At 43.9% G+C, this 14,506-nt stretch overlaps 1 protein-coding gene across 1 annotated transcript; it reads left to right on the top strand.

Moving 5' to 3' along the window:
• Positions 1–1,814: 1,814 nt before the first annotated feature.
• On the top strand, positions 1,815–9,396 carry LOC134537314 (partner of xrn-2 protein 1-like). The gene is made up of 3 exons (XM_063377612.1): positions 1,815–2,018; positions 7,980–8,113; positions 9,076–9,396. The coding sequence occupies exons 1-3, from the start codon at positions 1,852–1,854 to the stop codon at positions 9,144–9,146; spliced, it is 372 nt and encodes a 123-aa protein (XP_063233682.1). The 5' UTR covers positions 1,815–1,851; the 3' UTR covers positions 9,147–9,396.
• Positions 9,397–14,506: the final 5,110 nt, after the last annotated feature.

The raw sequence follows: 14,506 nt of genomic DNA, 5'->3' as shown, positions 1-14,506 counted from the left end.
CTCTTAAATAATTGTAATTTAGTGTTTCACGTAATAAAGTTTGAATTTGTAACGTCACACCAGAGACTGTCTGTCTCTTGTTAACCGCTCTGGGGCTAATCAATTATGTAAGCACTGGGTTGCACACTGATGTTAATTAGTTGCTGTATTTAAGTTAGGCTGAAGGCCGCAAGGGGGGCACTCACACACGTATTGTTTACTTAATACGTGTGAGTGACCCGGGCACTCCTACATCGCACTCTATTAGTTAGGGGCTTTTGTTTGTTTCTAATTAATTAATTATTGTGTGGGGAATTTTTTAGGCACGGGGTGGCTCACGCCACTGTGAGAACCAGACTTGCATCACGCGATCCTTAGAAGTCCGGGTACCGAACCCACCTCGAGTCCGAGACGTACTCATAATTATTTAGTGCCAATTGCCATATCTAGATTAGTGTGTGTCGTCATTATCACGTCCATGTATAAATCAGTATTAATTGTAAACCCGCTCAGAAAGTAGCAGATTCACGTAGTAAGTGTATCACGAACTATCACGTGCCACGCACCAGACTTGCCGCGCCACGAGCCGTCATCACCGCAGCTCGGGCTAGCCTGCACCCCTCTTTGGAGTAGTCCTCGGAACACCTTGAGACGTATCAGTGCCGCCATTCGAGGGCCGTTTAGGCGGAGTGAAGGTTGACGACGATACGGCCAGTCATGTGCCAGTGCCTTGTGTGACGTTCTGTAACGTGTGCTACCGGAATAAAACACTCAAAGTTATGTGTGTATTTCACTAATACGGCGTCCTGGGAGGCCATATCAGCCCGGGGGCCCTTTGTCGACGTGTCCCTGCCTGCAGCCACGAGGCCAGGAACCCCGCCCTTGGGACCAAATTCCCTTGATATTACTTTAATTAACATAATTTCAGGACAGGCAGTGGGGACAGCATCAGTGCCATTATTCCAATTTTATAATTATAATTAGTCATTATTTCTAGAACCCTCGTATCATAATGACATCTGTCTGAATTAGTTGGCGGAAGGCCTATAATAATAATGCATAATAAAATTGAGATAAATAATATTTGAAAATAAAAAGTCAAGCTGGAGACTGTCTATCACTTGTTGACTACTCCAGTGGCTATTTGCAAGTAAAAACAGGGAGGTAAATTAGGTTGATTAACACTGTAGTTAATTATTGGCGGAAGGCCGCAAGATACGTTCCGGACGTTTATTTATTGCGGTTTCCCACGGGGTAAACCGCTGCACCCCTACAACTCACTATCACTATTAAGGGTTGTTCTGTTAATTAAATTTGCTTAATTACTCACAGCAATTTATCATGCATGAGAACTGTTTGGTGATGTTGGCATATGGACATAATCTGTGAAGGCACTCACCGGCGTCGACGGCTCGCTTGACTCACGTGACATGGGCTAGGGGTGCGTTCCGTTAGCAGGGTTTAATACTAGCGGGTGGAGGCCGGGCTTTATGGCCTTCGGAGTGACGACGACAAAGGTACTCTAGTTATATATCAGCTGTTGAAAGTAGAAAATATAATTTGTCTCTAAATTTAGAAAAATGATCGTGTAATTTGCTGTGTTACCTAAGTTTTAGAGCTTAAAATTATTCTTGAAACTGTGCTATTAATATTCCACTAAAATAAATTTTTTCATGCATTTGTAAGTCTTCACAAGGAAATAATCATAAAGTGAAAACCTTTTTATAATATCTTATATTTTTGCTCTTATCAAATGCAACAGGTTTTTTTTTTTTTTTTTTTTAATGGTTATAACATTTTTTCACTAATAGGCACTGATTGTTGTTTAGTTCTAGAACCACAAATCAAAACAAAAATAACTAACAAACAAAGATGACTGCCTATATAACTGATGTGGACAAGTATAGGACGCAATTTGAGTGTGATGAACATTGGGAATTACGCAGAAAATTTCTTGTTGCTCACAAGAATAATTTTCCAGAAGATGAATTAGTTTGCTTAGCTCAAACATTTACTAATATAGAGTTTCTGGGATGCAGGTAATTTATGAACGTCACGCCGTTTTACAGCATTTTAGTTTATTCTTCTCATTACCAGTTTATAATTAAAATTAGTAAATAGTGTGAGTATAATATTTCATCATTTTAAGGCTTGGCCATAATGTATATAAGCTTTTCACATACACAACACAGTATTTTTAACAGCTAAATCCATGTAATTTATTTGGCTAGTTACAATCTTACCTTGCGATAAACATTTACACAAGGTCTCTGTTAACTCTTGCTTAATGCTTGGGGTATTACTAAAGAAAGAGGACCCAGAAAGCTACCGACAAATAGTTCACAATAGGCACTGGTATGAGAGGCTGCATGGGCCAGTAGGGGTTCATGTGGGTAAATATGTAGTTTAGCGGTATTTGCGAAAACAAATGTTAAAATCCAAAATTACCTTTATTATATGCTCTTCAACTTCCTCTTTTCATTTAAAGTGGCGGAGGTAAGAAATTCCAAATACTTTAGGAGATATCAAATTATTAAATTTCATCACAATACCAGTGCATTCATGTGGCGTTTAACATTGTTTCTTGTTTACGAGTATCTATTTTTACATGCTTTATATTAGCTTCACCTGTATGTTTGTCTGTCCGTCTGTAACTCTTTCGACTAAGAGTGAGTGACTCATCACTGTAAAATGTCCCATCCACTTCATTACGTTCGTTAGCTGAGCGGTCTAAGGCGCGCAACTTCTGTGACGTCAGTTTTCGGATTCAACGATCGTGGGTTCTACTCCCGGCCACGCCGAAAAAAAAAATGTTTTTTTTTCCCCGGTAAATTCTAATATTATATCCATACATCTAACTGCAAATGATTCGTAGAGACTTTACCATTTCTTTGTGACGTTGCAACTCCAAATAGTTAACTCAGATGGTAATAGGTAGTGTCGGTAACTCATTTCCCTATGATAATTATACATAAATATAGTTTAAAAAACTAAAAAAAACATGCTTTTAAAGAATATCAAACTAAAAAGTTAAAAATAAATATAGTTTAAAAAACTAAAAAACATGCTTTTAAAGAATATCAAACTAAAAAGTTAAAAATAAATATAGTTTAAAAAACTAAAGAAACATGCTTTTAAAGATTATCAAACTAAAAAGTAAAAAATAATTTTAAAATTAAATTTATGACAATAGTATATAAGCAATACTAGTATAAATGAGAAAAAAGCATGGGGCGCTTAATATTCAAAAAATATGGCACAAAGCGCCTCAAGCTTTTTTCTCATTTATACTAGTATTGCTTATATACTATTGTCATAAATTTAATTTTAAAATTATTTTTTACTTTTTAGTTTGATAATCTTTAAAAGCATGTTTCTTTAGTTTTTTAAACTATATTTATTTTATTGGATAATGATATCACGTGATTTTTCGTGATAGGCCAGAATTAAAATGAACCAATACGTGATTATTTAGTTCACTTATTGTTTAAAACAGTGTTTAATTACCGCCTCCAACTTAGGTGAGTTTTTTAATTTTCTAATTTTAAAGTCTTATTTGTTATTTGAATATTGTTGCGCAAGTAATAAGTAAAAAAAAAAAATTACGTTGAGTTCCTACTGTCCATCCTTTGTCCCGGTTGGTTAGGTCAGGTCAGTTACATTATAAATAATTTAAAACTAAAGAATAATTAAAATTAATTTACATTATTTTTAATATCACCTTAGTTTGAAAGTATTTATAATGTAACTGACCTGACCTAATCAACCATTTTATTAATTACGCATTCACGAACACACGGCAAAATAACAAAAATTTAACAGTCGAATTGTTGCACAGGTCTTGTATTGCAAAATTAAAAAATTCAATATCTCCTAAAGTATTTGGAAATTCTTATCTCCGCCGGTTGTTTTGAAAAGAGGAAGTTGAAGAGCATATAATAAAGGTATTTTCGGATTTTTAGCATTTATTTTCGCAAATACCGCCCAACTACATATTTACCTTCATGTGAAACGCAGAGAGTGGGGTGTCATGTTAGCTGTTTTAGAAGATGGTAAGGGGTAGGAGGGTTTTGGGGTGGAGTGTGGCAGTACAAGTAGGAAACAAATTGTCGGAGGAGAGCAGCGTTACATCAGGGTACCAATGAGTAGTGTACTGAGTCCATTGCTCTTCACCAACATGGTTAATGATACAGAAGATGGTATAAAAGGGAACATTCAACTCTGTGCAGATGACTGCTGAATGGAGATGCAGATAAGGGAGGATTGCAGGAGGACCTGGACAGATTGAAAAAATGATCGGAAAGGAATGAAATGAGGATCAACGTGGGTAAGGCAAGAATGGTCATATTCACCAAGAAATTAATGGTGAATAAGAGGATGACAATTGGAGGGGAGAGTGATAGGGGAGAGAGAAAGTTTTAAGTAACGGGGATAGTGCTCCAAGGAAACTGCATCCCAAATGCATCACAGTCTGTCGTGATCTGGAAAGGTGTTCACGTAGCGGGTCACTCCCACACATTCACGCAGCACGTGCTACACGTCGGCCGTCTGCCATGGACTGGTCGTAACTGCAGCTGCGCGGGAGTTGTCTCGGTCATGCTCATGAGGAGGGGGAGGCTGAAGGTTAAGAACACGGAGCCGCCTTTTGTACTTATATTGACTACTGGTCCATATCATTAAAAAAAATATGTATTTATTGTGTATATTAGTGATAGAGATTGTGTTCATAAACTTTTTCAAAATTTTTTTTTTATATGTAAACTTTTTTTTATATAAGTGAGGTTATGTTCCCATATGTAAAATTATTTACATTATAAATATTTACTTTATTTTTTAATCAATTAGAATAATAAATTAGCATATTTAGTGACAGACCCTAATTACCTCATATGATGATCAGACATTATGCCCTAATTCATTCGATCCTGTTTTTAATGACGAGGTACCCTTCCATATGTCTTATCATGCTAGCTTTCTTTATGGTCACCTAACATTATCAGCTAGGTAAAACCTTGGGATCCAAAAACCTCGTAATTTTTAATGAACAGTGACTATGTTCTGACTGCGTAGCTTGCGTGACATGCGTGGGTGTTGTGTGCGGAGGTACCCGGAGGAGACCATGAGGAAGGCAGCGGTGCTGGCCGCGGGCGTGGTGGAGGACTACAGGGAGAGGCAGAGGACCCTCATGGCTGTGTTGCTTGCGTGACGTGCGTGGGTGTTGTGTGCAGAGGTACCCGGAGGAGACCATGAGGAAGGCAGCGGTGCTGGCCGCGGGCGTGGTGGAGGACTACAGGGAGAGGCAGAGGACCCTCATGGCTGTGTTGCTTGCGTGACGTGCGTGGGTGTTGTGTGCGGAGGTACCCGGAGGAGACCATGAGGAAGGCAGCGGTGCTGGCCGCCGGCGTGGTGGAGGACCCTCATGGCTGTGTTGCTTGCGTGACGTGCGTGGGTGTTGTGTGCGGAGGTACCCGGAGGAGACCATGAGGAAGGCAGCGGTGCTGGCCGCGGGCGTGGTGGAGGACTACAGGGAGAGGCAGAGGACCCTCATGGCTGTGTTGCTTGCGTGACGTGCGTGGGTGTTGTGTGCGGAGGTACCCGGAGGAGACCATGAGGAAGGCAGCGGTGCTGGCCGCCGGCGTGGTGGAGGACTACAGGGAGAGGCAGAGGACCCTCATGGCTGTGTTGCTTGCGTGACGTGCGTGGGTGTTGTGTGCGGAGGTACCCGGAGGAGACCATGAGGAAGGCAGCGGTGCTGGCCGCCGGCGTGGTGGAGGACTACAGGGAGAGGCAGAGGACCCTCATGGCTGTGTTGCTTGCGTGACGTGCGTGGGTGTTGTGTGCGGAGGTACCCGGAGGAGACCATGAGGAAGGCAGCGGTGCTGGCCGCGGGCGTGGTGGAGGACTACAGGGAGAGGCAGAGGACCCTCATGGCTGTGTTGCTTGCGTGACGTGCGTGGGTGTTGTGTGCGGAGGTACCCGGAGGAGACCATGAGGAAGGCAGCGGTGCTGGCCGCGGGCGTGGTGGAGAACTACAGGGAGAGGCAGAGGACCCTCATGGCTGTGTTGCTTGCGTGACGTGCGTGGGTGTTGTGTGCGGAGGTACCCGGAGGAGACCATGAGGAAGGCAGCGGTGCTGGCCGCGGGCGTGGTGGAGGACTACAGGGAGAGGCAGAGGACCCTCATGGCTGTGTTGCTTGCGTGACGTGGTGTGTGGTGGGTGTTGTGTGCGGAGGTACCCGGAGGAGACCATGAGGAAGGCAGCGGTGCTGGCCGCGGGCGTGGTGGAGGACTACAGGGAGAGGCAGAGGACCCTCATGGCTGTGTTGCTTGCGTGACGTGCGTGGGTGTTGTGTGCGGAGGTACCCGGAGGAGACCATGAGGAAGGCAGCGGTGCTGGCCGCGGGCGTGGTGGAGGACTACAGGGAGAGGCAGAGGACCCTCATGGCTGTGTTGCTTGCGTGACGTGCGTGGGTGTTGTGTGCGGAGGTACCCGGAGGAGACCATGAGGAAGGCAGCGGTGCTGGCCGCGGGCGTGGTGGAGGACTACAGGGAGAGGCAGAGGACCCTCATGGCTGTGTTGCTTGCGTGACGTGGTGTGTGGTGGGTGTTGTGTGCGGAGGTACCCGGAGGAGACCATGAGGAAGGCAGCGGTGCTGGCCGCCGGCGTGGTGGAGGACTACAGGGAGAGGCAGAGGACCCACATGGCTGTGTTGCTTGCGTGACGTGCGTGGGTGTTGTGTGCGGAGGTACCCGGAGGAGACCATGAGGAAGGCAGCGGTGCTGGCCGCGGGCGTGGTGGAGGACTACAGGGAGAGGCAGAGGACCCTCATGGCTGTGTTGCTTGCGTGACGTGCGTGGGTGTTGTGTGCGGAGGTACCCGGAGGAGACCATGAGGAAGGCAGCGGTGCTGGCCGCCGGCGTGGTGGAGGACCCTCATGGCTGTGTTGCTTGCGTGACGTGCGTGGGTGTTGTGTGCGGAGGTACCCGGAGGAGACCATGAGGAAGGCAGCGGTGCTGGCCGCGGGCGTGGTGGAGGACTACAGGGAGAGGCAGAGGACCCTCATGGCTGTGTTGCTTGCGTGACGTGGTGTGTGGTGGGTGTTGTGTGCGGAGGTACCCGGAGGAGACCATGAGGAAGGCAGCGGTGCTGGCCGCGGGCGTGGTGGAGGACTACAGGGAGAGGCAGAGGACCCTCATGGCTGTGTTGCTTGCGTGACGTGGTGTGTGGTGGGTGTTGTGTGCGGAGGTACCCGGAGGAGACCATGAGGAAGGCAGCGGTGCTGGCCGCGGGCGTGGTGGAGGACTACAGGGAGAGGCAGAGGACCCACATGGCTGTGTTGCTTGCGTGACGTGCGTGGGTGTTGTGTGCGGAGGTACCCGGAGGAGACCATGAGGAAGGCAGCGGTGCTGGCCGCGGGCGTGGTGGAGGACCCTCATGGCTGTGTTGCTTGCGTGACGTGCGTGGGTGTTGTGTGCGGAGGTACCCGGAGGAGACCATGAGGAAGGCAGCGGTGCTGGCCGCGGGCGTGGTGGAGGACTACAGGGAGAGGCAGAGGACCCTCATGGCTGTGTTGCTTGCGTGACGTGCGTGGGTGTTGTGTGCGGAGGTACCCGGAGGAGACCATGAGGAAGGCAGCGGTGCTGGCCGCGGGCGTGGTGGAGGACTACAGGGAGAGGCAGAGGACCCTCATGGCTGTGTTGCTTGCGTGACGTGGTGTGTGGTGGGTGTTGTGTGCGGAGGTACCCGGAGGAGACCATGAGGAAGGCAGCGGTGCTGGCCGCGGGCGTGGTGGAGGACTACAGGGAGAGGCAGAGGACCCTCATGGCTGTGTTGCTTGCGTGACGTGGTGTGTGGTGGGTGTTGTGTGCGGAGGTACCCGGAGGAGACCATGAGGAAGGCAGCGGTGCTGGCCGCGGGCGTGGTGGAGGACTACAGGGAGAGGCAGAGGACCCTCATGGCTGTGTTGCTTGCGTGACGTGCGTGGGTGTTGTGTGCGGAGGTACCCGGAGGAGACTATGAGGAAGGCAGCGGTTCTGGCCGCAGGCGTGGTGGAGGACTACAGGGAGAGGCAGAAGGGCAGACTGCAGAGGACCTTCATGGCTGCGTCAGATGCTGCGTCCACGAGGGTGAAAGGTACTGCTGCAGACAGGCAGGCACTTCACACCACTGTTCAGTGGCCTGATGTCGTAGGGAGGCGCTCTCTAATTCATTCTTATCAACAAAACTAGCTTCAGTTTCTTAGAATGTCTCTGGGGCTATTTATACTGTGTAGTCTTGAAGGAACTTGCATTTAGTACCGATAAGTTTCTTAGTTACACTAAGTTCTTCATTTTTCTTCAGGGTTCTTTATCATATACATACCAAACTTTTATTGTTTATACAGAAATGTGTTTGGCTAAAACAAAACATAAAAATCCTCTTTTTAATTCATTAAGCTTTTCATTACATAAGTAACACTATTACTGCTAGAGAATAAAGCATATTGCATAATTATTTCAATTTAGATATTAAATTGTAATAATAATAACATAATCACATCTCTAAGTGGACTTACATTCGGTTTTAGATAAAAGGGAAGTGACTACCCTATTTTTTTCAATCCTGTTCTACTAGTGGTTTCATTACTAATTTTAACTCATTTTCAAACATTTGCTTTAAATGAAGTATTATTCACTTAAGAAAAAAACAGATGTGAACTGGCGCTGAAAGCCTTGCTGCAACCTGGCGTGCCCGTCACGGCTAACAGCGCTGGTCTCTCGACCGGTCTTGAGAGCCGTGCAAGCACACAGTCGCGGTGCCGTGGAGGAACTCAGTATTGTGCGTGCGTGTTTATACAACCTCTATGTTTGAGGGCTAATGTAAAGTTCCAAATAATAATTCTCTACTATCATCTTTTACCTCGTGAAACTATACATAATACCATTCTTAATTTAGGCCTAGTTACTTAATTTATTAATTTTTTATGTGGCTGTGGTATGAAAAAATTGTTTTTATGCTTTTATTTTTAAGGATAGACAAAATATTTTTGTCTGGAAAAATAGTTAACATTTCTGATGTATTTTTTATTTTCAAAATGACTTTTTTTTTTTTTGCAGGTTTGAAGCGTCCACAATCGGATACTCCCTCGTCCGTTCCGGAGAAGCAAAGTCATCGCTCGTACAAATAGCAGTGCATCCTCCGTGACGAATCATAAACTGACAATTGACTTTTCCCATGTTTGGAATTCTGATTGCACAAGAAGTATTTTAAGAACTCAAATCATAATTTATAATATTTTATAATTTCATGCTTCTGAATGTGTAATAAATTTTCACTTTTTTTTATGTAACGTACAACAAGAAACCGTTCACTCACATTCATGGATACAAATCCATACGATAATTGTAAAGTGTACTTGATAAAGAAATTAATCGTAACACATACTTTTTAATCACCATCGCTACCGCTGGCCAGAGTTGATTAAAGCTTCCTTAATTGCATTGTTTACAATCATGGTTTTTGAAAATACTCAAATACTTGCAACATAATTACGCTACCTCCCTCGTAGCCTACCAATGCAGTTTCTTTTTGCTGTTCCACCTTCCATAGTTTTCACACATGTAATTCACGTAAAAATAGAAAATTAAATCTCATACTGTATGTGAATAAATAACCAGTGAAAAGTGTAACAGTAACGAGTCACCGAACACAACGCGTCACTTGGACGCTAAACACGGAACTGATTGGCACGCTGGTTTTCAGAAATGTGTGTCAAAGGAAATAACTTAACAAGAGAGCCTTTATCTTCGAACTTGCTTGCAGGACAGAACCTCACTTCTCCAAACACACGGCTGTATTACAGTGCGTTCTTGCACTAAGACACATCTTCACAGCTATCGACACAAAAACTGTAGGATCAATTGAGATGTGAACATCTTTTACACTTTCGACCCCCGTCTAACTTAATAGCAAAAAACTTTGCTGCTGATCAACTTTTTGATGTGTCATTTTCTGAGGAAATACATATTAGGATTTAAAAAAAAAAATCATTTAGCTAAATCTTGAAGCATTTTTGTTTTTGAGATTTATTTTGTAGCGTCTTAAAACATTTACCTATTAACCAAACATATTGAATTGAATACACTTATGGGTTAATTTTTTTTATGTGACATTTTGGAATACAGTAGACTCCCGTTTATCTGGGTGCAGGTTAACTGTGGTATATTTCACTTCCACAAACCAGAAACAATTTTTTACTTTTTAATTTTTCATATTCATGCATGCACAATGGCAAGGACACTTGTGTAACATTCAATACAATTCAATTAATTTTTTTTCTCAATAGCTGTTTGCTTTCTTCATTGCGTATTTAATCCCAACCCGCCCGAGCGAACGTTTATGTTCCTCATTCCGCCATCCAATAACTCAGCACTCAGCGGAAGCTCTGGAGAGAAATGCTAGAAGCTTTCAGGGCTAGTTTACCTCGCACCTACTAGGATGCGGTAGTGGCAAGTCATGGCATCTTATTAAACTATGTCAGGATGTACGTTGATAGGTTAAATAATCTTTCTAATAATAGAAAACATTATATTCATGCTTTTTTTAATTTAATTTAATTAGAACTAAAATATATTTCCTATTGTAATAACATTATTATTTTGTGAATCAGAGTACCTACTTAAGAATGTTTTCTGTTATGCCCTGTTACTAAACAATGTGTTACGTGAATTATTTAATTTTACTATTTTAATCTCAAAATGTTATTCAACATTTATTTAAATTACATGATCGTGAAAACGTGCTCTCAGAAGGGTGAGGCTTGGAAAATAGAAGGCATCCGAAAAGGACTTATTCTAACAGGATGTAACACCTTAAAAAAAATTAACACCAAAGAAATGCAACTCGCCCGGAGACTTACTGAGACTTGTGAAGGCAAACACGTACACGGCTGTTATAATCATATCACGGCCCGGAGGCACAACTATGTTAAAACCATACTAAATTTATAAGGTGGTAGGCCAAAACAAGAATTTGTAAAACAAAAATATTAAGATGCAATTACATTTGCGTTAGTGGTATGACCATTACATACCACAAAACTAACAAACATATATATTACGTAACAGCTATGACTCACCTCAGTTACAACCCATGCAGCACCACACAGTTAGCTCAGATATTGAGTGTAACAATGAAACAATGATAAGGTCAGTGCCATGGGGATATATGTGCAAGCCTTACGAAAAGATTTTGTACGTATGAGTGAAACTAGTAGTGGGGCAAGTAGCTGGTAGCTGGGGTGGTGTCAGCACCGGAGCGACTGGTTTTAGTTAAAGTTCTGTCCTTCGGGAGGCGGCCCGTGCCGTATGCTGAAACTACCCCGCAGACCAAGTGTGGTGCAGGGGGTTTTAAAAGTTATGCGGCCGGATTAAGTCCTGGACCGAAAATTGGACCGGGTACGCACGGAGAGATTAGTAAAAAGAGGTTTCGAGGAAGTGACTATAATTACCAGAAGTGAGTACAATGCAGACAATGGATGATATCTCTCCGTGGGACGTGCGTCCGCCCCGGTCCACGAGTCGCACTGTACTGGCATGATGTCATGGCGCCCGGCCGAGGCTCGGTGTCCCTCGCGCCAGGGTTGCTCATTACGTTAGTTTCTAATGCGACATGTTAATAAGAGATTTTAAGGGCGTTAAATTCCTACATTAATTATTAAGGCTAAATCAACATCACTCGTCCCTTCTACAAATTGAAGTTAGTATGTTTACGAATTATGTCCTTTAAATTATACGTCACAGCAGCGACTGTTCGTCTCTTGCTAGGAATTGGGTTCAACAAGTTTACATTAATTAAATTTGTATAATGTGAGTCACACTGGAGACTGTACGTCACTTGATGACTGCTCCAGTGGCGATGATACACAAAAATTGGGGAGGTTATAATTAAGTCACACACTACTTTATTTAATTTAGACTGAAGGCCGCAAGGGGAGCACTCACAAATGTATTAATAAAAATCCACACGTGAGTGACCCAGGTACGCCTACGTCGCACTTCCCTTGGACGGGGTTTTTAATTAAAAGTGATGTTATCATTAATTTAAGTTTAATTTATAATGTACAGGAATCACGGTGTCTGTTGGATTGGGGCATGGTCTTTAATTCTACCTTTCGTTCCAGTGCTCGCCTGACTCGGGTGGGCCATGGCTAGGGGTGCGTTCCGTTAGCGGGGTCGGATACTGGCGGTTGCAGGTCGGGCTTTAGGGTGGCCTTCGGTCGGATGAAATCAAATCCTTGTTCATTGGCTCTACTCAGCTTTTTTTATTTTATTATTTTACTATGTTCCGGAGAGCATAGCTCTGTCTTGGCTTGGTTTCTTCTGTTTCACTTCATAATGTGTGCTCACTTGAGAACATTTTATTTAATATGTAAATTTTGTTATTTTAGTCTATCTGCAGGTATGTCCCAGCCCAAACATAATGACCTTAGTCATTAAGACGTTTACCTATGCACAGCTCGCACAGGGCTACCGTGTTAAGACTATATTTGTAATGTACTCATTTTATTTAAGACATCCCAAGGACTTTCGGGCCCCGCCATTTGTTCCATATAATTATCTACATGCAACGTGTTTGTGTGTCCATGAGTTCGCATCTAGGTTTTGTTTGTTAGTGTAACCATTGGGAGATAGATGCTATTTTAAGTTTAGTTCAAAATTGCAAGACATTTGGGTAAGATAGCGAATAAGCACTACCTTGTTGGGTACAATCATAACCTAATTTTCAGGCCGTATTCTAGAACGAGTCTAAACCATTACACATTTTATTACGCTCAAAATCCTACAGATAGCAGAACTATCGCATAAAATAAATGGTTTAATTTTCGTTTCGCTATAACAAAATTTCATTTGACTCATCAACATGCTTGTACATCCCCCGATAATAACAAAAATGAAAATGTACGAGTGAATGGCACCAAATGTGGTTCAGTTATCTGGATGAAATCAACGAAAAAGAGAGCTTAGCACATGCGCAGAATTTTGGCAATAGAATGGCAACAGATAAGACAACAAATTATGTTTTCTAAAAATAAGTGACTGGCCCTGTTCTTTCGTGCACTAGGAATATAGTTAGGATACAGGTGCCGTCGTCCGGGGTCTCGGGCTCGAGTCCCGGTGCGGTTCCTAGCGGGAGTGGCTGCTGTGAATGTAATGTGTCCGGATGGGCGCCAGACTAGCTCTGGTTCTAGTCGGTAGGTGGGTCGTAGGGTGGATTGCCCTGCGTGACCCACTAGGACCGTCGGCGATGTTGCGTGGGTTTAAGGAATTCCCTACTCGGCGGTGGTTGGGAATCGTAGGGTTAAATAATCATACGCTGAAATGAGGCAATAAATGACGTGCGTCATTTATTCAGGCGACTGTGGTTCGGGTGTAACGCCGTTGGTTACACGCCACGTCGTACAACAGGTGACGTCACAAAATACAAAAACTACACAATTTCACAACAATGAGTTTGAAAGTTACTCAATAAAAACGTGGCACAAGTTTACAAAATAAAAGTTACACGAGGGTGTGTTACACAGGTTTATGAAGGTTACGCGGAGATGCGTTGCACAAGTTTATGAATGTTACGTGGAGGTGCGTTGCAGAAGTTTATGAATGTTACGTATTAGCGTGGCACTAGGCGTTTCTGAGCCTGGTTACTCACACGAGGGATGAGGGTGATTGGAGGCGGCCAATCCCGTAAGTCTACGTATCGAGGCGGTGCTCGCGTCCACGGTAGTGGAGCGCGGACCGCAGCTAAATTCGTTCAAAATTCCCTTACGGGTGGTGTCAGTGCCGGAGCGACTGATTTTAACGAAAGTTCTGTTCCTCGGGAGACGGCCCGTGCCAGATGCTGAACCTACCCCGCGGACCAAGTGTGGTGCAGGGGGGGTTTTAAATTTATGCGGCCGGATTAGGTCCTTGACCGAAAATTGGACCGGGTACGTACGGAGAGATTAGTAAAAAAGAGGTTTTAAGAAGTGACTATATTTACCAGAAGTGAACTCGGTGTGGACAAAGGATGATGTGTCTCCGTGGGACGTGCGTCCGCCCCGGTCCACGAGTCGCGCTGTACTGGCGTTATGTCATGGCGTCCGGCCGAGGCTCGGTGGCCCTCGCGCCAGGGTTGACCTCATTACGTTAGTTTCTGATGTGATGTCTTAATAAGAGAATTTAAGGGCGTTAAATTCTTACATTAATTATTAAAGCTGAATCAAGATCATTCGTCCCTTCTACAAATTGAAGTTATTATGTTTAGAAATTATTTCATTTAAATTTTACGTCACACCAGCGACTGTTCGTCTCTTGCCGGATTGCTCTGGTGGGGGTAATAACGTAACACGAGGGATGAATAATTATGTCATATGGTTTCATTGACTAATTCAAGCAGAAGGCCGCCAGTGGAACACTCACACACGTATCGACGTATTACACAGGTGAGTGCCCGGGCACTCCTACGTCGCACTTTTGCCAACCAACTTTAAATTAATACATAATACTGTTT

Source organism: Bacillus rossius, chromosome 12 (genome assembly GCF_032445375.1).
Source record: "Bacillus rossius redtenbacheri isolate Brsri chromosome 12, Brsri_v3, whole genome shotgun sequence".
Taxonomy (NCBI): Eukaryota; Metazoa; Arthropoda; class Insecta; order Phasmatodea; family Bacillidae; genus Bacillus; species Bacillus rossius.
The sequence above is the reverse complement of the archived record's forward strand: the minus strand, read 5'-3'. Positions and strand labels throughout refer to the sequence as shown.

Bases quoted from the DNA above. Each gene is read 5' to 3' on its own strand.
- LOC134537314 (XM_063377612.1), top strand. From the start codon at position 1,852: ATGACTGCCTATATAACTGATGTGGACAAGTATAGGACGCAATTTGAG. The intron at 2,019-7,979 runs GTAATTTATGAA...TTGTGTGCGGAG, and splicing joins ATAGAGTTTCTGGGATGCAG to GTACCCGGAGGAGACTATGA. The intron at 8,114-9,075 runs GTACTGCTGCAG...TTTTTTTTGCAG, and splicing joins TGCGTCCACGAGGGTGAAAG to GTTTGAAGCGTCCACAATCG.